This window comes from Neovison vison, chromosome 8, assembly GCF_020171115.1.
Source record: "Neovison vison isolate M4711 chromosome 8, ASM_NN_V1, whole genome shotgun sequence".
Lineage (NCBI taxonomy): Eukaryota > Metazoa > Chordata > Mammalia > Carnivora > Mustelidae > Neogale > Neogale vison.
The window spans coordinates 9,834,010-9,858,543 of NC_058098.1; the positions used below are offsets into that span (position 1 = coordinate 9,834,010).

Genomic DNA, 24,534 nt, shown 5'->3' on the forward strand with positions numbered 1-24,534 from the left:
GTCAGGTCGTCTGGAGGCTGGTGTGAGCTCAGAGTTACGGTACCCGCTCACCCTGCGAGGTGTGTGCATTCTCCCACGCCGTCCAAAAACCCTGCCATGAACACGGCAATACTTTTGTGATGAGGCTTTCAAGGGCTCTTCCAGGTTTTTAAAACAGCTTGATGGGTGTGTAGTTGACCTACCATAAAATGCGGCTCTGTTAAGTGTTCAAGTCCGTGACTTTTTTTTTTTTTTTTTTAGTAAATTTACAGAGCTGTGGAACCAGTGCTGCAACCCCAGAAAGATCCCCTGAGCTCCCCACAGTCATTGACTTGACTTTAGAGTTTAATAATGGGATTTTAGGCCAGTGTTTCATGAAGTCCACTGTCTGAAACTCCTAGATCCCTTGGGATGGTCAGACCCTCTAGACCTACAATTTTAGCCAGTGAACCGGGTGATTCTAAAGTACAATAGCATTTGAGAAGCTCCCATGAACCTGAGGCTTTCCCTGTTTTCCAGAAAACCAGTGTCTCAATCTGCGGACTCCACAGCAGGGTTTGCAAGATGACCCGTTGGAGAGACGGAAGAAGAGATTAGGGCGTCTCTTTGCTCTGCGTTTGTATTTTCAAACTTAGAGCAAAATTTAAATCTTAAATTTCGAGAGCATTGAGATCAAGCCAGGGACCCTCGGTCCATCCGTATGTCTGACAAGCGTCTGTCCAGTCCAGTCCTTGAGGTGTCCTGTGGGAAGAGTGGCAGGAGTCAGAGGTCTGTGGGGGTTTATTTTTAGGACGTGGAAATGTAGATCGCAGGTGATGAGTGTCCGTGTGACCCGTTTGATGGATGTCATTTCACTAAATTAACCTCATAAAGAGGGGACTTTAAGAGATTTCTGCAGGGAGACTGCCGACTATTAATAAAAATCTAAATAAACTGTAAATGTCCAACACATTTTGAGGAAAAACCATGACAGGCTGAGGAGATAGGATGATTTTTTCCTTTGGTTTCTTTATTTATTAGTACATTAAAAAAAAAAATTGAGCTACAGAGGTGTCTGGGTGGTGCCGTCGGTTAAGAATCCAACTTTTCATTTCGGCTTGGGTTTTGATCTCGGGGTCATGAGATCGAGCCCCACGTTGAGTCCTGCGTGGGGCTGCACACTCAGCACGGAGTCCACTGAAATTTCTCTGTCCCTCTGCCCCTCCCTCCTGCACATGACTTTGCTCTCAAATCAATAAATAAATCTAAAAAATTTTTTTTTAAATATTTTATTTATTTATTTGACAGACAGAGATCACAAACAGGCAGAGAGAGAGAGAGAGAGGAGAAAGCAGGCTCCCCACAGAACAGAGAGCCCGATGTGGGGATCGATCCCAGGACCCTGGGATCATGACCTGAGCCGAAGGCAGAGGCTTAACCCACTGAGCCACCCAGGTGCCCCTAAAAAAATTTTTTTTAAATTGAGATATAATTGTCGTGTGAGCTGTGCTGGGCTTCCCAGTGTCCTTGCCTTCTACCTCCTGGATGCCTGAGGTGCCCCCTCCCTCGGTTATGATAACCAGATATATCTCTGGACACTGCCTGATGGGGGGGGGCAAAAAACCCTGGGTAATATGGGGTTTAGTTTCCATGTGGCCTTTGCCGTGCTCGTGATATCTGTGAAGTAGTCAACATTGAGTTGATTCAGTCACATATTCATCCCATTGCTCAGCTGACTCATTTGGAAGTAGCGGCTCAGAGCCCGTGCCGGGGGGCGGGGGGTGACTCTGTACGGGTACTGAGCTCTGAGCTTGAGTGTTCTTTGGGGGGCGAAGTGGGGCTTCCACAACCGTTCTTCCTCTTTGATGGAACCGCATTTTTACCAGTTGCACCCCACCCCCAGGGTCCGTTATTACAAATGCTCCTACGTGGAGATATTTTAATTGCATTTAGGAAGAAAATGGGTATTGGTGGGGGATCGACCTTTAATTTCGGTATTCGTGGTCCCTCTGACACCCACCGACATTCTGGTGGGAGGGGCTGGTGTTCATTTTCAGCCCTGTGTCTCACATGGGGGCTGGGACGTGGAGAATGACCTTGAAGCGGTGTCTGGTGTGAGGTAGCCACCCGAGGGCCCTTGTCAGGGGCCTTTGTCCATGGAGGCCTTGATTTCCTCTTTCAGCTTCTGACCTCGTGTGGGGCTGTTGGGTCGCCCCTCGACAAGGGGACCCATGGTTTCTCCCCGGGGCAGAAGGAGTTGGAGCCCGCCTCTGTGGGTACCACATCTGGTTTTGTTTTCCCCCGGTATTTTTTAAGTAAGGAGAAATGTGCGTAGGTTCAAGGCCTGTGGGGAGGAGGCCACAGATAAACACGGTACGATGTGAAACTCTTCCATATGGGGAATGTGAGGATGTTTGAAGACTGGGCCCTCCTCCTGATGCGGGCCGAGCCCCTGGTGATCACCAGCACGTTCAAGGTGCATGTGGACAGCCCTTCGGTGGGTGCATGAGCTTTTCCTTTGAGAATTAAAAGGCCATTTCAGAATCCACAGTTTTATTCCTCCTCCCTGAAACGTCTTTGGTTGGAAAGGGGGATAAGTGTTAATTTGAAGGAGAAAATAAATGAACTTGGAGACATGACACCCGTGGCCCTCAGTGTTGGTTGGGGTTAATCACCCCTCTCTTCTGATTGGATGTCGGCTGGTCTGGGAGTGAGGTCTTTGCAAAAAATCCGGGGCTCCCGTGTTTCTCTTTGCCTTGCTCTTGGCTGGTTTCACCTGGAATGCAAAGCCCCAGAGCTCAGTGTTATCCCCCATTTGAAATATTAGTGGGAATATTTCTGGAAACGTGAGTTCAGATAGCTTATACAATTCAGAGGTTTGGAGAGGATGCCCTTCGCTTGTCCTTTCCTTCAAACCCGCTGTTACTGAAACTTGCTGGCCAAAGCAATGATGTTGTCAGAGGTCTTGTTATTGCCCCAAATGTTAAATAATAATTTGGTCCAGGTGCCGAGGCATGTGGGCGAATCGAAGACACGCAGCTGAGGCTAGATCGTAAATTACGGAGCTCATGGAGAACCTTCTGGGTGTAGTCTTTCCAGGGGAGAGAACCTTTCTGTAAATCTTCAGTCCTTGTTATAATTTTAGAGTTAAATTCTTTATAATTAAAAGCACTTGGCAAATAATGATTCATTTAAACTGTAGTTCTGATTCATTGCTCTAATTACCGTAACCACACAGTGCCCTTTGGCCTGGAAGTGAAACTCGTGTCCTCTTGACACCAGAGGTTAACAGAGCAGGAAGCTAGAGCAGTGTGTGCGCCTGCATGACCAGAATAATTTAGTAATTGTCTAATTACCTGGGGAGGCTAATGCCACTGCTAAAAATAGTATTAAAAAATGAAACGAAAGTCGTTTTCTTACTTCTCGTGACCCATCTGTTCTCTCTTTTGGGGCAACCATGTGTTTGTGGGTATAAAACACGATTCATTTTGCGGGACTGGACCGCTTCTCTTCTGTTGGATAAAATATGTTTCTAATGGCGTCCAGCACCCCAGTAAGTCCAGAGGCGTCTCTAACTTCCGGGACTCCGTTAGCTGTGGAGGAAGACCTTTGCAGGGGGTTCCTGTTGTCCACAACTGTGATTTAAAACTTAGAAGCGGTGTTGGTCAGTTTGATATTTATTTCTTCCTGGAAATAGAAAAACAGTCAAGTCAGGGAAGAATGCCCCACCATCCCCTGAGGAGTCCCCTGGTCTTAATTTGTTCGTCTGTTCAGCAAATATCGACACGTGCCAGGCACTGCTCTGGGTATGAGGCCTGTAGTGATGAACAACACACACGGACAAGTTCTGTTCTCATGGCTTAAAGGGAGAATCCTCGGGCGAACGAGCCCGTTTTTGACTGAACACAGCAACACACATTGTAGTGTGGGAGTGTGATGCCCGGTGTGGGAGACTGTGAGCTGGGGGACTCGGAGAGGGCCTCTCTGAGTATGTAACATTTGAATTGAGACCTCAGGGATGAGAAGGAGTGAGCCAGCCCTGTGAGATCTGGGTAATGATGTTCCAAGCAGAGGGCAAGGCAGGTGCAAAGGCCCTGAGGTAGGAAGGAGCTTGGTGGTTTTCAAAGAATAGAACGGCCAGTGTGGCTGGAGCAGAGAGGAGGAGGAGGACCACGGCATGAAGGGAGGCTGCACAGGTGGGCAGGGGCTGGTCAGGTAGGCTGTATGGACCACAGAGGGCATCTGAGTTTTACTGAAGACTGAGTGCGGGACAGCCCCTGCAACAGAGGATTATCCTCCCCAAGGGTCAGTCATGCCAGCTTGAGAAGCCTTGGCCTCCTACGCCAGCCTCACTTGTGGTGTATGAGGCCTCCCTCTGTCAGGGGCCCCTGATACCACCCAAAGGAGGACAGATTCATGTGTTCAGAGGTCGAATCACCCACATTCACGGATTTGTAATGTTTTTCTCTATTTTGCATTTTTTTTTTTTTTGCCAGTTATGAATGATTGGGTCCATAAAAAGGACACGCCGTATATTGCAATGTCTCTGTAGACGTGTATTCACGTCTAAGGGCTGCTCCATGTGGTGGTTCTTCCACACGTTCTAGACCCTTCTGTGTCTCCAGTCATCTTCCTTGTTCCTTACTCTTTCTTGTAGCAATCCCAGGACCCGCCTGCTCAGAAGGGCCCCACGCTCACCACCAAGGTCCGGCGGACCATGAGCAGCCGTGTGCACGAGGCCGTGAAGGCCATCGCGCTGTGCCACAACGTGACTCCCGTGTACGAGTCCAATGGTGTGACTGACCAGGCCGAGGCCGAGAAACAGTACGAAGACTCCTGCCGCGTGTACCAGGCGTCCAGCCCAGACGAGGTAAAGCCCAGGTGGAGACGGTCGGATGCACAGAAGAGTCTGTGCCTGTTTTCCACGTGCTGGGGCGTGGGGTTCCCCCAGGGAGCCACCTGTCCACAGACACGAGCCGGGGGGGGGGGACTGGGCTGCTAGGGAAACACATTTTCGGATGCAGGACTTGCTTCCCTCCAGAACAAATACTCTTGGAATCCAGATAGAGCCCAAATAAGCAAAGAGAGAGAGGTCTGGTTCGTGACTCAGGTGGCCAGTGTGTGGACACGAGGCCTGGCTTAAGTGGCGCCTTCCCTTTGCTAAAAAACTCCTGCACTCTGAAGCTGGAGCCCGTATTGTACTTACTCATTTAACACGCACAGTTCAGTGTTTCTTTCTCGTGTATTCACAGAGTTCTGCAACTGTTAGGACAATCCGTTGAGAACATTTTCACCACCTAAAAGGAAGCGCCCCATTCCGTGTCCTCCTGGACTCCTGCCCTCCCCCCAGCCCCGGCCGCCCCCAGCCCTGCTGTCTCTCTAGACCTGCCTATTCTGTACAGTATGTGACCTTTATGTCTGGCTGCTTTCACTTAGCATTGGTTTTCCAGATTTGTCCATGCAGTGGAGTGTATCAGTCCCTCAGGCCTTTTCATGGGTGACCGATGGCCCGTGGCTTGGGTAATACTACATTTTGTTTATCTGCTCATCGGTTGGCGAACATTTGGAGTGTTCCTATTTTTCTTTCCTTCTTTTGCTGTTATGGATAATGGATCTTTTGTGCACAAGTTTTTGGGTGGACGTACATCTTCATGGAGTGGAACTGCTGGGTCCCACATGAGTGCCACGTTTGAGCTTCCCAAAACTACCATGCCGCTCCCTAAAGTGGCTGCATCATTGTACAGCCTGAGCCATGATGCACGTAAGGGTTCCAGTTTCCCTTCTCCTTTGCCAACAGGGTCCTTGTCAGTCCTTTGTATTCTGGCCACTCGAGTGAGTGTGAAGTAGGACCTCCCTTGGGGTTTTCATGTGCATTTTCCTTGGCGGCTCCCGTGCTGAGCATCTTTCCATGTGCTCATTGGCTACTTGTGTATCTTCTCTCCAGGATCCTCTGCCCCCTTTTAAATATGTGTTTTTTTGTTGCTGAGTTGAAAGAGTTTTTTTTATACATTCCAGATCAAAAGTCTCTTATGGGATACATGCTTTGTAAGTATTTTCTCCTACTAGGAAGGCCGTCTTTTTAAATTTCACGATGATGTCCTTTGAAACCCAAAAGTGTTTAGTTTTGATCAAGTCCAATAAGCCACATACTTCCAGGTGGTTGTTTCTGTGTGACACATTCTCTGGCTAGAACCAGGACTCATTTGATTCCATGTTCAAGAACCAAGGGTCTCTTAGCATGATGGCTCTTTACGGTTTTTAGTAACAGGCCCCTGATTGTTCTCCCTCCCGGGGTCTTGGGGCGTCACGTGATGGGAGCGCCCTCTTCATGAAAATAGGATCTTCTTTGTCTTCCTGACTTCAGTGTGATTCAGACACAGGGATCGTTCACCAAGCGGGTAACTTTCTGGTCTTTTTTCCTTCTCCTCCTTCCCTTCCGGAAAACTTGTATTCTGATTATGAAAGCCGTTACTTTTCAGTGTAGAACATTTGGACATTTCAGACAACCATAAAGAAGATCAGTTCTTTATGGGACAGTTGCAGTCTCATTCTTGGAAGATGACAGTGGGCCCCTTTCCTTGAGCCTTTGGTGCCTGTCAGATCCCGTTTGAAATGCTTTCTGTGTAGGATCTCATCTTAATGTGTCTAGCAATGAAGGGGCCCCATTATGACCCCGTTTTCAGAAAAGAAAAGTAAAAGATTAAATATTTAGCCTAAAGTCACCTGGATTTTTTTTTTTTAACTTTTTGTCTTGGAAATAATTTCAGACTTAGAAGTTGTAAAATTAGTACCAAGATTTCCCGAAGCACCAAATCGTCACTCCGATTCCTCAAATGTTACCAATTTTCTACCCGTGCTTTATCATTCCTCACCTTAGAAGAGTTAGCCGTAAGAGTTAGCTTCTTTCACTTGTATTTTATTTTTTTCCCTAAAAGACAAGGACATTTATCAGAAACAGGAAATTAACATTGATACAGTACTGTTCTCTATCCTGCGAGGTCATCAGTTGTCCCACTGACAACTTACTTCAAACACACACACACACACACACACACACACACACGAATATTCCTCCCCCCAGATCAGAATCCAACCCAGGAACACATGCTATCTTCAGTTGCCACACCTATTCTCTCTCTCTCTTTTTAAAATTTTTTTTAAGATTTTGTTTATTTATTAGGGAGCACGAATCAGGGGAGGGGAAGAAGGAGAAGCAGACTCCTTCTGAGCAGGGAGCCTGACTTGGGGCTCGATTCCAGGACCCTGAGATCATGAGCTGGGCTGAAGGCAAATGCCTAACCGACTGAGCCCCCCAAGCACCCCTCATACCTCTTGTCTCTTTTAAGGTGGAATGGTTCCTCAGGTTTCCTTGACTTTCGTGGCCCCCACACTTTCAAAGAAAAAGGCTGTTGTGGAACGTCCCTCAGTTTTGGTTTGATGACATTTTGTCGTCAAAATTTGGTGAGGACTCAGTTTATTGCAAATTTGGCTCTGTCCTCAGTATGTGTTATAGGGAGACCTGCTCTTGGGGTGTCCTGCTCTTCAAGATACTAATTTATGGTCACGTGGATCAGGTCGTGTCCCCAGGTTTCTTCATGGTAAAGTTGTTGTTCTCTCTTGCTAATTACTCTTACGATAAAGCCCCTGACTGACAGGGCCAGGGTTCGAACCCAGGGAATGTCTTGTCACAACCCAAACTCTTAGTCATTTTACTTAGTTATTTTTCAGAAACCACTAAGAACTTTTTTCCCCCTAAGATTTCATTTATTTATTTATTTATGTAGAGCAAATGTGGGGAGGGGCAGAGGGAGAGAGAGAATCCCAAGCAGACTCCCCACTGAACACAGAGCCCGGTGTGGGCTGGATCTCACGACCGTGAGACCGTGACCTGAACCAAAATCAAGAGCTGGACACTTCACTGACGGAGCCACCCAGGCGCCCACCACTAAGAACTTTTTGACATGTGATCCTTCGATATCTTTTCATAAATTTTTTTCCTAAGAAAACCAGGAACTTTTAACAAAGTTTTGTATTCTCCGTTTTAAACTGGATACTTCCATCATGCCTGCTTACCACACTTTTTGAGTATCCTTGAAAGGCAGCTTTTTATAATTACTGTCTACATATGCACACTAATGTCTTTAACCATTCTCCTCTTGTGGGAACTTGGGTTATCTCTCATGTTTAGCCTGACATTTTTACACATTTTCTGTGAGTATGCTTACACCTGATATTTCTAGAATTGGTGTGACTGGGCTTATTAATTCAGCAGGCATTCTGGAATGCCTGTGATGAACGAGGCACTGGGGTGGGGGGTCAGTGTTTCACAAGACGGCAGCTCCTGTCCCCAGGGACGCGGCAGGGGTGAGACCGTTGAGCACATGAGTCTTGGGATCCCAGCTCCGCACCTGGCCGGCCGCTCCTCGCTGTGCCTCCGTGCCCCTGTGACAAGAGGGTTGTTGTGAGCCCCTTAATGGACAGTCAGTCCTGTGGGTCACAGTGAAGGAGTGTTTCTAAGGCTCCTGGTATAAATGATTGGATAATTCCCAAAATTATTATTATTATTTTTAAAGATTTTATTTATTTGACAGAGATCACAAGTAGGCAGAGAGGCAGGCAGAGAGAGAGAGAAGGGGAAGCAGGCTCCCCGCTGAGCAGAGAACCTGATGCGGGGCTCGATCCCAGGACCCTGAGATCATGACCTGAGCTGAAGGCAGAGGCTTTAACCCACTGAGCCACCTAGGCGTCCCCAGAATTATTTTTAAACTGTTATATTTTTCCACAAATGTTACAGGAGCATCCGGTTACTTTTTGTTGTTCTTATGAAGAAGGGTGGGGGCTTCTCCAGGAAAGAGTGCTGGAAAGGTCTGGACTAATCAGAGAATATTAAGGAGCCAGAGCTGAATGGTGGTTCGGGGAGTGCTGTAATGATAACCCTTTCCAAAGTTCAGAAAGGGAAGGACATTTGGACGTGGCTTTCCCTGACTGGTACCTTCTTTATCCTTCTTGGGGGCCCTGGATCGTGGCTCTGAGGAGGCGACTCCTTGTAGTCCGCTTGGTGATTGTGGCATAGCTCAGCTCTGAGCCCAGTCTGTCCATGTCCACCACCATTGCAGCCGGGATTTTTAGGGGTGAAAAATGTTGAGACCCTTAGCCAAATTCTGAGATGGGCATTGTGTGCAGAGTAAGAGAAGGGGGAAGGGGGGTGGATGTGGGTAATCTGACCCATTTAATTGGACTTGTGTTGTCGTAACCAAAAGCTTCAGATGGGTCATCATTTCTCCACCAAATTTAGTCTGTTGGCACTCACTTTTTTTTTTTTTAAGATTTTAATTATTTATTTGACAGAGATCACAAGTAGGCCGAGAGGCAGGCAAAGAGAGAGGAGGAACCAGGCTCCCTGCTGAGCAGAGAGCCCGATGCAGGGCTCGATCCCAGGACCCTGAGATCAAGACCTGAGCTGAAGGCAGAGGCTTAACCCACTGAGCCACCCAGGCGCCCCAGTGCTCACTTTTCCATTTGGAAATGGGAAACAATATCCCTAAACGGGAGATGTGTGAAAGGGCCAGATCCTTGGTAGTTATGCACTGGGAACCAGAAGCTGAGGGGTGTTTGAAGGGACTTGAATTTGAACATGTTTCAGACGTTGGCGATCTGATCAGCACTGCTACCTGTGAGCCCCCAACACGGGCCATTGATTGACACGCGTATGGGGGTTCTCTAATGCCTGTCCCCTACTCTTGGTTCCCATTGAACTTTGATATATTTGTGTTAGCACTGGGCAGAGTTTTTCCACGAGGGTAAATGTTTCACGGAATGCTTTGTGCTTCTCAGCTCCTGTTCATTAATTGCACTCAGATTCAGCCCTGTCATGTTTTTCTAAGATTTGAATAGTGTTTGGGGGAAAAAAAAAGAAAGGTATTTTCTTTTGGTCTTTGATGTCGTCACACAGGTCAGTGTTACCTTACTAGTATCTCCCCCTCCCAACAAATTGATTTATTATTGCATAGTTATTTCATGTTTATGGCAGAATATGTGAAAACACAGATAAGTAAAAGAAGGAAGAAGCAAACCGTAATCCGGCTAACTAAAGGTATGACCACTGTTGATACTTTAGCGACCTGCCTTCTAAATTATTTCCAAAGATGTATACTGCAAATACAGTCTGTGTATATGGAAACACTACGTGACAGAAAGGAGGCTACATCGAGTTCCAGCAAAGTCTTTCAGAAAGCTGTACTGTTTCTAAGTCCCTGTGGGTTTCTACCTAGACTTGGCTGGGTCTAGAATCCTGCCTTTGATATTCTGTAGCAATGAAACCTTGCCGGTCTAGGCAAGGTCAGTGTCTGGAAAATGCATAGAAACCGGCTTTCCTTTTACTTTGGAGCTGCCGGAATAATTTCTGCCAGTCAGGGGAGGATTCATTTCCTGTAACAGAAAGCAGGATTTCCTAAATTTGTTTCCTGTGCACATTCTGCTTGGGAAAAAGCCTTGAAGTGGCTTTATTCAGCCATTGATTGCAGCCTGAGGGGCACTGGGTCCTGCTTGCCACCGTAGGGTGACGCCCAGGGGAAATGAAATCATTGTAATCTGGCCAGAGAGAGGTGCTCCAGAGTGCTCAGCCCCGAGGGCAAACCATCTCTTCTGGATGTTCGGCAGCATTGGGAAGTGGGGCCCCGGCCAGTGGGCGAGGGAGGAGGCCTCGCCGAAGTGGTTGTGATGCATGTTTAATGTATTTGTTTCTTGGTGTGAATGGTCAAGAAGGCGCTCGCCTAAGACCAGGTTGAATCAACCCTAGGACTCATTTTTTTTGTCTTTTCCAGGAATTTTTTTGTATTGAAAACTTTTTTAGGCATCTAAAATCCCAAGTACTAATGTGCTCATTACAGGAAAAGTAAAATTATAGATACGAGAAAAAAGTGGATGAGCATTAATTTTATCCCCCACTATTACAGTTTATACTCTGCCATAGACTTACCCCAGGTGTCTGCTCCTATATGGAGAAACGTCATTGCATGTTTCCGTAGTACAGCATCCTGCTGTAGCACAGGGAAGGAAGCAGCGGGGAGTGAGTTCAGTAACACCCTTCAGCAAGTCTCCGATGTCCTATTCCTGTATGGTTTCTGTGTGCATGAGTGTGTGTGTGTGTGTGTGTGTTTCTCTGTATGTAGACATGTGAGTATGTGTGTGTGCACATGTGTGCCCTCTGAGCACCTGCCACGTGTGGACTTGGGATGTGTATATGATGGACAGTTTCTTGATGCCTCAGCCGCGCCTTGAATGGATCACTAATTTCAGAGCAATTAATGACAACTTCTAGGTCATGTCTAGGATGTTCTTCGAGGCTGTCCCATGCTGGCAGCGAAGGGTGAAATACGTGTCTCCTCCTTACCCAGAGCCCTTCACTCTTGCCCGCTCTGCAAGGGACCTCCTCCCTCCCTCTGAGATACCCCTTGTGATGGGTATTGAAGTATCCTTGCAGAAATAATTCTTTGCATGGATTAGAATTTTTCTCGCCCCTTCATTATTAACATATTTTAAAATCGTAGAAGTGCCGTTGTAAATTATAGACTCGGTTGTGCACCTTTGCTTTCAGCGTCAGTGCCTGGAGTGTCACTGAGTGGTGACGTATGCAGAGGCCTGAGATTTACTAAAATATCGGGGTACTGTGTGTTCTCATAGCGTCTCAGTGGCATTTCAGGACCCTCCTGTCCACTTTGATGGCAGGTGAGAGCATCACACTGGCTTCTCGTCTCCCCCAGGGCAGTGGTCAGCTGTGTTTAACTGCCACATGCTGACTTTTTATTTTACTGCTTAATTTTTTTTAATTTAAAAAATATTTATTTGGGGGGGGCTGGGTGGCTCAGTGGGTTAAGCCTCTGCCTTCGGCTCCGGTCGTGATCTTAGGTCCTGGGATCGAGCCCTGCATCAGGCTCTCTGCTTGGCGGGCAACCTGCTCCCCCCGCCCCCCCCGCCTGCCTCTCTGCCTACTTGTGATCTCCGTCTGTCAAATAAATAAATAAATAATCTTTAAAAATGTTTATGTCCTTTCGTTTTAGTCCAGTTAACACACAGTGTAATATTCATTTCAGGCGAACAACCCGATGATTCGGCCCATCACCCGGCGCTCCTGACAAGGGCCCTTCATCCCTCTCACCTGTTTCCCCTCCCTCCGCCCCCCCTCCCCTCCGGTGACCATCAGTGTGTGCTCTACAGTTAAGAGTCTCTTTCTTGGCTTGTCTCTCTTTTTTTTCCCCCTTGCTCATTTGTTTGTTTGTTTGTTTTTTATATTCCACACACGAGTGACATCGTATGGTATTTGTCTTTCTCTGACTGACTTCTTTCACATAGTGTTAAACCCTCTCGTTCCGTTCATGTCACCGTGCATGGCAAGGTGGCGTTCTTCCTTGTGGCTGGGTGATCTGCACTGCGTATGTAGATCTGTTTATCGCCTCTTCTTTATCCATTCCTTTATCGACAGACGCTCGGGCTGCTTCCATAATTCAGCTGTAGTAAATACATAGGCCTGCATGTATCCCTTCGTTGTTTTATTTTTTGGGTAAATACCCAGTAGTGTGGTTACTGGTTCATAGGGTAGTTCTGTTTTAACTTTTTATTTTATGTATTTTGAACATTTTTTACTTAAATTCAATATAATTAACGTATAGTATATTATTAGTTTCAGAGGGAGAATTTAGTGATTTATCAATCGCATATGACACCCGGCGCTCATTCCATCACGTGCCTCCTTCATGCCCATCCCCCAGGGACCCCATCCCCCTGCCCACCTCCCCTCCAGCCACCCTCAGTTTGTTTCCTGGAGTTAAGAGTCTCTTATGGTTTGTCTCCCTGTTGTCATCTTATTTTATTTTTCCTTCCTTTCCCCTATGCTCATCTGTTTTACTTCTTAAATTCCACATATGAATGAAATCATAGGACATTTGTCTTCCTCTGACTTATTTCGCTTAACATAATACTCTCGTTACTATTTTTATTTGTTTATTTTTTATTTATTTATTTATTTTATTTTTTAGAAAGATTTTATTTATTTATTTGACAGAGATCACAAGTAGGCAGAAAGGCAGGCAGAGAGAGAGGAGGAAGAAGGCTCCCTGCTGAACAGAGAGCCTGATGTGGAGCTCGATCCCAAGATACTGGGATCATGACCTGAGCCGAAGAGGCTTTAACCCACTGAGCCACCCAGGCACCCCTATTTGTTTATTTTTAAAGATTTTATTTGTTTATTTGACAGGACAGAGAGAGAGAGAGCAAGTGAGCACAAGCAGGGGAGCAGCAGAGGGAGAAGGAGAAGCAGAGAGAGAGGGAGCAGCAGAGGGAGAGGGAGAAGCAGGCTCCCTGCCGAGCAAGGAGCTGGACTCGGGCCTCAGTCTCAGGACCCCTGGATCATGACCTGAGCTGAAGGCAGACACTCAACTGACCGAGCCACCCAGGAACCCCATTTTTATTATTTTTTTTTAAAGCAATCTCTGTGCCTAGCGTAGGACTGAGACTCCGAGATCCAAGATCGAGAGTTGCTTGCTTTACCGACTGAGCCAGCCAGGCACTCCCATTTTTAACGTTTTGAGAAACCATCGCACGCTTCCGGCAGGGGCTGCACCAATCTCAGTTTCCACCAACAGTGCCAGACGGTTCCTTAGTGGAGTGGTTTTAGGCACATTGTCGGTGGGCAGACGGCTGTAGGAAGTGGCCACTTGCTGAATACCTGCTCTCCGTGCCAGGCGCTGTGCCCTGGGCAGCCCTTGCAACCCAGGTACTACGATCATGTCTGTTTTGCCACTGAGGTGTAGGTTGGCTCCGAGGTGTCCCCAAGGCCATGTGGCTGGCAGGATTAAAACGAGGCAGCCCACGTCCTGGGGCTGGCCGTGCGACGCCGCGATACTGCTTCTCCACCCATGGGATGAGGGCTTGAATGTGCTTTGTCACTCATGAGGGACTACTGAGCGCTGTGCACCTGTGTTGGGAGCTCAGGGCTAATGCTGGGTGACCTTCCCAGTGTCTGGTTATTCTTGCCTTTTCTGAGCTGGCGTTCAGGGTCCCTTTGCCTCCCAGGCTCAGTGAAGTATGTTTTTTGGTCCCTTCCCTTTCTCATTTTGGGCAGCTTCCATGCTTGGTGCTAAGAAACCTTCTAGCAGACCCCAGAAGCCTTCCCACTGTCTTGTCTTCACCACTCATTTCTCCAGGATTCTATCCTTGGAAAGGAAAACCGACAAGGGTGCGTTCTCCCCTGGTATCCAGTAACCTTGAAACAGCCCCCTTACAGATGTACGAGAGAGAAGCAAAGAGCTGTGTGCACAGGTCTTTCCCCAATGACTTAGTGGCAGGAGGGCGTTCCTGTGTCCAGGTCACCGTGCTGGGAGATAGAAAAGTATAGTGAAGATAAAGTTCACCTAGAAGCAGATTTTATTTTTAGTTGTCCCCCCCTAATTATAAGAGTAACAAGCTTGTTATAGAAAAAGGAAGCAGGGGTGCCTGGGTGGCCCCATCCGTTAAGCATCCGACTCTTGGTTTAAGCTCAGGTTCTGAGATCAAGCCCCGAGTTGGGCTCTGCACACGGTCTGGAGTCTGCTTTGGGTTCTCTCCCTCTCCCTCTGCCCTTCCCCACCACGCTTGCACGCTCTCTCTCAAATAAATCTTAAAAAAAAAAAAGAAATAGAAAAAATGAACTATTAGAGAAAAAAAATTGGTATTTTCCCTTCCCATCTCTCTTCTGTGCCTAGAATTTAAATGTTTGGCATTGTTCCACATTCCATCTTGATTTGTCCCCTTGGTGATGTATCGTCTCATCCCCGCCCCGGAGCGTCTATGGTAGGGTGTTTAGTGGCTACACTCTTTTCTGCTGCTCATGTACGCCCCAGATGGTTTACTCTGTCCCCCATTTCTGGCTGTCCTGAGTTTTAAGATCCCGACAGATAGCCCGATGGATTCAGTCTCTCTGCACGTCCCCAAGTGTGTATGTAAAAGGTCCCAGTTATCTTATTCTGCGTTTTCCCAGCCCTGTGGCAGAGTGACGCTGAGAACCACTGGGGAAAGGCAAGCCTGTGGCTTTGCAGTGGGACCTGGGGCGTGGGGGGCATAGGAGCATGGGGGTGGTGGGCCCGGTCCCGCAGGTTCAGCCCTTGTGGGGCAGCCCCTGCAGGACCACGTTCTCCGTCAGGGGTGTGTGCCCCCCTCCCCAAATGCCTCCTTGTACCTGTGCTGCAGGCAGGGGGACAGGAGTCAGAGGGGCGGGCGGGAGGGAGAAGGATTTGAGAGGTGAGTGGGGCTCTGCCCTTGCACGGTGGGCCAGGTCCTCCGCCTGCCCGAGGGAGTGTTCAGAGAACAGAGTCAGGGACTTAAGGAGAAAACCCTCCTCCATCAATGTTATTTATTAACCCTGGGGGGTAAGACTCTTGAACAGAGTTTTGGCTGCTCAGAAGAGAGGGAGCTCTCTGAGCGTTTGAGGGACAGGGGAGGAAACTGTCTAACGAGCTGCCCTTGGTGTTAGTTCCCCCATGGGCAGGAGGTGCGAGAAAGTTCTGTCCTGTTTCTTATTTGGGCTGGCCAAGAATGGGCGTAAGGGAATAGAAGCTTCTAAAGGGCTAATTTTTTATGGAGATGACGCCATTCTTTTCAGATATGAATTTTCATCTGATTCAGTGATTCAGCTGATCCAAGTACTGGGTCACAGAAACATGGGTCAGGGAGTGGCCTTTTACCCTACGATCTTGCTGGCAGGTTCTTAAGCAAGACCCGTGGTATTTTGTTTGCTCCAGGCTGTGGTTTTTTTGTTTGTTTATTTTGTTTTGTTTTTTGGTTTTTTTTTTTTAATATCTGCTGCAATATTTTAAAACTCACTTAATGTTACCCAAGAATCAGCTTTTCTTGAGAAAGATCAGATCTGGGAATGGTGGGCCTAGTTTCTACTAGGCAGTGGTTAGTGGGGCTGGGTGGCTGCTGCCTCAGTTTACCCCTGCCCCTGTGGAGCCCACCCTCCTCCTGTCTGCTGCCTTTCCAGCCCCCAGCAGTGCCTTGCTGACTCAGTTTCCTCGTTAGGTAAAGATTACCTTAGGTCTCTGGACGTATGCATAGTCTTGAAAGGCTGGGTTAGGGCGGACTGGCCCGTCTTTGTGAGCCCGAGTGTTGATCTTCTTGAATGCCCCCAAAGATACCAGATTCCCGCGTGCTCTTAGGATTACTGTGTATCCTGACCCTGACAAGAATTCAAGGTTCGTTAGCCTGACCTGGCATCTTTCCCAAGCACATATTCCCAGGTACAAAGGGAAAATTATTAAAACTTGTCACAGGTGGTTTATTGCTGACCCACAATGATGAAAAAGGCCTTTCATGGATCATTCTGGCATGAATTCTTCAAATGGGCATTTTAGGGAGGGGGCATAGCAACCCGTCCTTTTGATTTCCTGACCCAAACCAGAACACACAGGCGACTCAGGACCCTAGCTCCCTACCCTCCGTCTCTTCTCGGTTTTCATTTGATTGAGTTAATTTATTTGTTCATTCATTCATTCAACCTTAACAGGGTTTCTTTTTCTGCTGCTTCTCCAACCTCTGGATATTCTGATCCAAAGCCCCAGAGACCCCACTTCTGGCTGTCAAGGACAGGGAGACTCAAAACCCCCGAAATCCTTTCTGCTTGGGTGATATGGGATGATTCTTTTTTTTTTTCTTTTTTTTTTTGTATTTTAACTTTTTATTTTGAAATAACTTTCAAGTCAACAAAGTTGCAAAGTACTTAGCAATGACAGTGCAAGGACTTCCCACATCCTTCACTCAGCTTCTGCTCATGGTGACATCTCCAATGACGATGGCACAACCATCTAAACCAGGAAGTTACCATTCACATGATCATGAATCTCGAGAGTATATTCCTAATTCCCTTAGATCATATTGCTCTGGTCTGGAGTCCAATCCAGGATCCCAGATTGCACGTAACTGTCCTGTATCCTATTCTCCTCTAACTGGGGACAACTCATCGGTCTCTCGTGACCTTGGTCCTTGAGAAAAGGGCTGGCCAGTTTTTTGGGATGGAACATCTGTCAGTTTGGTTCATCTGAGGTTTTCTCTGCATTGGATGGAATTTATGCCTCTCAGCAAGAATACCTTGGAGATGATTTGCACCCCTTCTCTGTGTCCTGTCCAGGGTGCCAGCCATTGCTTTGTCTTGCTTCTGGTGGTACTAACGTTGATACTTGGTTGAGGTGATGTCCTTCAGAGCTCTCTACTGTTATGTCACTGTCTTCCTCTGTATCTGTAAATAATAAGCATTTTATGGGAGCTCGGACCCACCAGGATGAGAAAGAAGTAGCCTCATTTTATACATCTTGTTTTGGAAAGAAATGCAGTTGTCTCTCCTGACCCCTGAAATGTTTGTCCCCGCTGCAATCATGAAGGGTCGGGAAACACCCCAGTTCCCAACCAGTCTCTTCTCAGTAGGACCTCAGGGATTTCAAGCTTCAAATGAACTCTGACTTAGGTTAACGTGGGCCAGAGAGTGGGAGGTGAGAATCAGAGACCCCCTCCACTCCACCCCCACCATGGGGCTCATGGCCTGGGGATGTCAGTCCCCAGGGAGACCCAGGGGAGTTTTGATGAGGAAGTTGGACCCAGGGTGGGGGCCAGCAATCGTGGTGGCTGGTTCCTTCACTCCATGGAGAGGTTCGCTGCCAAACAAAGTGCAGTTAGAAGGTGTTTGCCTACAGGTGTAATTCACCTGTCAGCATTTGTTACTGCTTGTCCTTTCAGATTTATAGACCCAACTGTTCCTCCAGTAGGGTCCATTAGGTCCCCGGCATGGGGGCTGGGCTGGCCAAGGCCAGAACTGCCTTACCATCTAAGAAGCCCCAGACGGGTCTGGAGTTGCACATTCTTTCTCGATTGTGGAGCAGGCTCTGGGGGAGTTACTGTATTTCCTTGAAACCCAGCAACACCAACTTTTCACATCTTTTCAGAACAATGAAACAGGTTTTTAAGGGATGAAGTCACAGCAGCTTGAAAACAAGACTGGAAAAACCCCTTTCACTAACAGTCGTGGTCGAAGGCCTCCCGCGAAGTTTTTCTTTGTTACAAAATTGGTCTGTACAGGTGTAAACTTTTTCAGCTCATGTGTCCTTACGTGTTTGTGGTATCTTGTGTTGGGATATGTGTTTCCTTAATTAAAGTTAAAAAGGAAAGAAGTGCATGGACTTGACAAAAATGCTGCAGTGGTAACAGAGGGATTAAAAAGTAGAAGACAGAAGTCTTGCCCCGGATACACATTTTCTGTACAGACGGGATTATTTTGTGTATACCCGTTTCCCTTCATTTTAGACTTTAAGGGAGGATTGTTAGCAGATAAAACAGACCCTACTGAAAGTCAGAGTCATTGACTTAAACAAGTTAATGAATGGGTTTCCAAAGGCTGACGTAGGCTCATAGTGAAAAAGACCGAAAACCGTCATTACTTGATTAGCCTGTTCCGCGGAGGTGGAGGTCAGTGTGACAGCACCTTCCATTCATCGGAATCCTGGATGCCTTCTTACGACATCATTCAAACAGGGTGGAGTTTCCCATTCTAGAGCATAAACCTCTTGCTAGCGTAAACCCCCTCCGTGTCCACAGCAGAAACCTCGTTAGGTATCCGAGCATAGCCCACTGAAGATGGGTGCGCAGAAGGTGTCGAGCTGGAACAGAAACGGAAAAGAAGCCCCTCGGAGCCCTGCCCTTGGCAGAGAGGAGGGAGTGAGGGTGGGTGGCAGAGCTGGGCCGGATCCCGGGTTGGATCTCCCCACTGCTTCAGGCAATAGCAGCCCACGAGAGCCTCGGGGTCCCGGAAACAGAAAGAACCGTGAAACTGCAGGTGTCCACTTGTGCAGTCTCTTGGAGGAGGAAGGGGGGTGCTCAGCACCCCGATTGAGTGGAAGTGCAGACATCTGTGGGTTCCCTAGGACAGTGACTCTTACGGCGTCTGGCCCCCACAGGGACCTTGTGGAATATTGCTCACGGTTACAGAGGACCATATGGGGCACCTGTGTCCCCACTTCTGGGCTTAAAGATAATACATCTGAGAACTGACACCTCCCATGCGCTCCTTTTCTGTCACCCTCTGTCACTCCCCAGGTCTGCTCTCTCCTAAAACCTGCCTCTGTCTCCTTCCCTAAAGATTAAATCTTCCAGGAAGAAAGGGGAAAGGGGTTCTTTTTCTTTTTTAGACCCCTCCCCCCCATGCTCTTGGACTTGGCTCAAAATAACATGGCAGCGTGTTTGGCATTAAAATTGCTGGACTCTTGGATGTGTTTCCTGTCACTGCCGTCGCCAGCTGCTGCGAATCTGATGTTTTGAAGCAGTCGATGGATTCCCGTGGTGTAGGTGAGAGGTCGGGGCCGGGGCTCACGCTCCTGTGATCAGGGTGTCGGCAGAGCATCCTCTGTTGCTCCCGGACGCCCCAGGGTGGCTCTGTGCCCTTGCCTCTCCCAGCTCCTAGATGCCGTCCGCATTGCTTGGTTTATATTCCTTCCCCCGTCTTCAAAACCAACACCCCTTCATCGCCCTGAGCCTCCCTCTGCCCGCAGTTTTCACCCTGGCCACAGCTGGGAGCGTTCTGCCGCTTGAGGACTCCTGTGGTTATGACAATCCAGAATGGTCTCCCGGGGCCCCTTCCCTTGTTTTTTTTCCTTCCCTCCAAGCCCGTTTTGCCCTGTCAGGTAACAAGACTCCCACGGCTGGGGATTGGGATGTGGGCCTCTTTGGGGCCATTACTCAAGCCTGCCGCACACCCTGTGAACTTGCCACTCAGGGGCAGGGCGGGGGACATGGGGGTTGGCCTCCTGACTATGGCCAGGCACCCCCTGAGGGTATGCTGATGCACGGCCCCTGTGCTCTGCCGGCAGGCATGGGGGGAGCTAGGAGCTGGGATGTGTTTCCCTGGGGCTTTTTACTTGGATCACTGAGACCCAGGAGGCGATCCCGTGAGAGCAGCAGCTGGTCACCGTTGCTGGCCGGGAGCAGCCCGCCACGCTGGCCTCTGAGCCTGTTTCTGCGCCCGTCAGGTGGAGTCGGTCCTTCTCAGCTCAGCGGGCTGGTGAGGGGCCGGCTGACCCTGGGTGTGGACCCTGCCCCTTGGGTGCACCGTGGGCTTGTCCTGCTTACTTGTGTCTCCTTCCCGGGCAATGGCAGGAAGGGCCAGCGGGGTTGCATGTGCCACTGTCCTGTCCCTCCCCGTCTCCCCTCTCTGTCCCCACCATTGCGTTCCTTTTCCGCTCTTACTTCCTTCTCTTCCTGGACACTCAGCCGGATTCATCTGTGGCCGGGGTTTTATTTTCTTCCCCTGCTTTTAAAATAGGCGCATTAATTGCATCTAAAGGGAAATCTCAGGGACAGGTCCCGATCTCTGGTTTTTCTTGAGAAGCTGGAAGCTCTGGCTCTTCCTGGGCTGTGTTCCCTTGGGGCAGTGCCCTTCTTCAGTGTGACGGGAGTCACTGCCCCTGTGGATGTGACGCGGGTCCTGTTACTCCCACCCCCACCCCCGCAGTCCTCTTCACTCCCTTGCACGACCAGTCTGGCCCCCGTCTTGGAGTTCGCAAGCCCCCTGCCTTTGACCAAAGTGAAGCAAGCCTCACTGAGGTTACTAGAAGCTTCCAGGTGGCAATAGAAGCCTTGCCTCTGGGAGGTGCCATGTGTGGTAGGCGGGCTTGGGCACCAGGTAAACCCAGGACCTACCTGGCCTGGCCATGCCGCTGCCTGCCAGCATCACCTTGTGCAGCTGAATTAGTGACCTTCCTCACCTGCGTAGACCAGTGATCTATCTCCCCATTGGCAGTACCGCATTCTGGGCTGGGGGCCTGGGGGCTGTGTTGTGAGGTGTTTAGCAGCATCTTGCGGGGCAGGAACCAGGACGTGTGAGGGGCACATACCCCTTTCTCCAGTTGTGATGACCAGAACTGTCCCCACACGTTGCTCTGGGTCCCCTAGGGGGCAGAGCTGCCTGGTGGGGACCCGCTGTGGACACCTGCCTAGTTGGGTGTTGGAGAAGCTTAGAGCAGAGTGTGAACATGGGGCTCCCCCTCCCCCCACCTGCACTGCTCCCTCTTTCCCTGCTATTGCTGTGGGCTCAGTGCAAATCCTCCAGAAGGGGGCACTCTTGACCCTGTGTGCTCTCCTGGGAGCATGTAACCCTCTCTGGGGTCTGGGAGAGAAGGTGAGCCTTACTGTGTGGAGGGCGGCTGGGCGAGTGGCAGCGCCTGCCGGCCCAGAGCGACCGATGCTGTCCCCACCGGGAGACCCAGCCTTCCCCGGGGACACAGTGACAGCTGGTGCTTTGCCGGTCACGGCACCCCTCCCACCTTGGTGTTCGTTTGCTTGACCTCTGAACCGGGACCCTTGGCGGTGTATCTGATCTTCGACCCTGTGTCCCGTTTAGGTGGCCCTGGTCCAGTGGACCGAAAGTGTGGGCTTAACGCTGGTGGGCCGAGACCAGTCGTCCATGCAGCTGAGGACCCCTGGCGACCAGATCCTGAACTTCACCATCTTACAGATCTTCCCTTTCACCTACGAAAGCAAGCGGATGGGCGTCATCGTGAGGGTGAGTTACCCCCATCGGGACTCGGGGCTCGAGGTGATTCCAAAACTCAAGTCTCCTGTGTGCGTCCCGTAGCTCAGCGTTCTTTCTTAACCTTTTCTTACCGTCTTTCTGGCGATGATGTCTGTTGTCCAGACTAACGAGAGAGTCGAATTGCCTGAACAGAAAGAATGTTCTTGGTCCGTTGAAGTGGACGAGACCTCAGATAGTGGATCAGCTTCTGGTTAACCTAGTTCTAGAAGGAAAGGTCTCACATACGGGGACTGGGCATTCTTGATACAATGCATTCCTCGCTGTGTACGCTTTTGTTTAAACACCTGTCTGCTGAGGTGAAATTCACGTACGTGAACCATTTTAAAGTGTATAATTCAGTGGCATTTAGTAGATTGAGTATTGTACACCCACCACTTGTTTTTTTTCTTTTCTTTTCTTTTTTTTAGAGCGTTCACGTGCCCCGGGGTGCGCGGGGGGGGGTGGTATTGGAGTGGAGAGAGAGAGAGAATCTTAAACAGGCTCCTTGCCCAGCCCAGTGCGGGGCTCGATCTCACGACCCCCCGATCATGACCTGAGCTGAAATCAAGAGTCAAAACACTTAACTAACTGAGCCACCCAGGTGCCCTGCAGCTACCCTTTCTGTCAAGTTTCCAAACATTTTTAATCACCCCAAAAGGAGCCCTCATGCCCTTTAAATACAGTGACTCCCCATTGGTCCTTCATTCTAGTCCCTGAAATCACCCGTCTGCTTTTTGTCTCAAGAAGTTAACAGATTCTGGATACTTCCTGTAACGGGAATCCTATGATACGTGACCTGCGGTGTCTGACTTCTTTCATTCAGCTGTGAATGTGCTGGATCCATCCATGTGGAAGCACGAACCAGAGCTCCGTTCCTTTGTGTGGCTGAGTCATCGCTTGTCCGTTGGTTGTCGATAGACATTGGGTTGTTCCACTTTTGGCTGTTGTGGGTCGTGCCGCTGTGAGCTCTCCCGTGCAAGGATTTGGATACCTGTTCTCAGTCCTTTTGGGTAGAGACCTTGGAGTGGAATTGCTGGGTCATGCTGGGTCCATCACCCACTTGCTGAATAATTTCATCTTTAGAAACTGCCAAATGGTTTTCTGTAACACGGCACCGTTTCACATTCCCACCCGCTAACGTGGGAAGGTTCCAATTTCCCCACATCCTCACCAACACTTTATTTTCCATTTTTTTTTTATTATAGCCATTGTTGTGGTTGGGAAGTGATATTTCATTGTGGTTATGATTTGTATTGACTTAATGTTGTGTATCTTTTTGTGTGCTTATTGGCCAGTTTTATATCTTCCATGGAGAAATGTGTATCTAAGGCCTTTGCACACCTTTTAATTTGGTTGTCTTTCTGTTGTTCAGTTGTAAGAGTTCCTTACATAGTCTGGATGTCATCTGGGAGATGCTGGGTAACTATTTTCTTTTACTCTGTAGGTTGTCTTTTCATTTTCTTGATAAAATTCCTTTGATTCACAGAAGTCACTGATTTTGACGAAGCCCAGTTTATCTGTTTTTTCTTTCGTTGCCCTTAAGTGTCGTATCTAAGAATTTATTGTTAAATCCAAGGTCATGAAAATTTACCCCTATGTTTTCCTATTTTTAAAAGATTTTATTTACTTATTTGACAGAGAAATTTACCCCTTTATTTAGAAAGAAAATTTACCCCTTTATTTTCTTTCCTTTTAAAAAAAGAAGATTTTATTTATTTATTTGGCAGAGAGAAAGATCACAAGTAGGCAGAGAGTGGGGGGGTGGGAAGCAGGCCCCCTGCTGAGCAGAGAGCCCGCTACGGGGCTGATGGGGGGCTCGATCCCAGGACCCTGAGATCATGATCTAAGCCAGAGGCAGAGGCTTATTAACCCACTGAGCCACCCAGGCGCCCCATACCCCTGTATTTTCTTTTAGGAGTTTTGTGGTTTTAGCTCTTTAAGTCATTGATGCATTTTGGGTGTTTTGATGAATTTTGTATACGCTGCGTGAAGTGGGGGCTCAACTTCATTCTTTTGCTGGTGTGTGCGCAGCTGTCCCAGCACCACTTGTTGCAGGGTCTTCTTTCTCTGTTGAGTGGTCTTGGCCCCCTTGTTGTAATTCAGTATTTTAAATGGTTTTCATTTGTACAATCACAAAAGTTATTGGGAAAAAACTTAGTGATCCTTCGGGCATCATCCTTTTGTCGCATTTATTTCGAATTTTGTTTTTTTATATTTTGAAATTTTTATTGAAATACAGCAGCCCCAGAGAGCAGTGCAGACATCGTAAGTGTGCAGCTCAAGTGTTTTACATGGTTAGGGCACCCGTGCGACAGCATCCAGAGCAAGGGTCAGAATCTCAGCCTTCGCTACCCCAGCAGCCTCCTTGTGCTCCTTCCTGGTCACCTGCATCCCTCTCCCCGCAGGGATAGAACCACTCTCCCAATTTCTACCACTGGTCAATCTCTTTTTTTGAGACTTTCTCCTTACCTAAAAGAAATCATGCCGTACATTTTCGTGTTTGAGTTCATTTGTTCAAATTTATATTTTAAGATTCATCCCTGTTTTTATAGGTATTGTAGTTTAAATTTTTTTTTTTAAAGAAATAAAACATTGTGTATTCAGTGGAAGGCCCATCTGCCCTTCCTGGATGTGCATCCCTTCCATTCCTGCAGAGGTTCGTAATTTTTAAGGAATTTTAAAATACTGTTATCAGACATGGTTGGATATAAATAATGCGTGTTATGGTTTTGCGTATTTTTATTCTTCATATAGTGGCATTGCATCATCATCTCCCTTCGTGTTCTTAACATTTATTTATTTTTTTAAAGTTTTATTTATTTATTTGACAGAGATCACAAGTAGGCAGAGAGGCAGGCAGAGAGAGAGGAAGAAGCAGGCTCCCCTCTGAGCAGAGAGCCTGATGCAGGGCTTGATCCCAGGACTCTGGGATCATGACCTGAGCTGAAGGCAAAGGCTTTAACCCACTGAGCCACCCAGGCACCCCTGTTCTT

At 48.3% G+C, this 24,534-nt stretch overlaps 1 protein-coding gene across 2 annotated transcripts in view; it reads left to right on the forward strand.

Annotated features, from left to right (window-relative positions):
- ATP9A (ATPase phospholipid transporting 9A (putative)) overlaps nucleotides 1–24,534 on the forward strand; it is a 128,902-nt gene that overhangs the window by 76,556 nt on the left and 27,812 nt on the right. For both annotated transcript variants that reach the window (XM_044262820.1, XM_044262821.1), the window contains 2 exons: nucleotides 4,616–4,828; nucleotides 21,371–21,532. In XM_044262820.1, coding sequence (XP_044118755.1) covers nucleotides 4,616–4,828; nucleotides 21,371–21,532 — 375 coding nt within the window. The remainder of the gene's footprint in view (nucleotides 1–4,615; nucleotides 4,829–21,370; nucleotides 21,533–24,534) is intronic.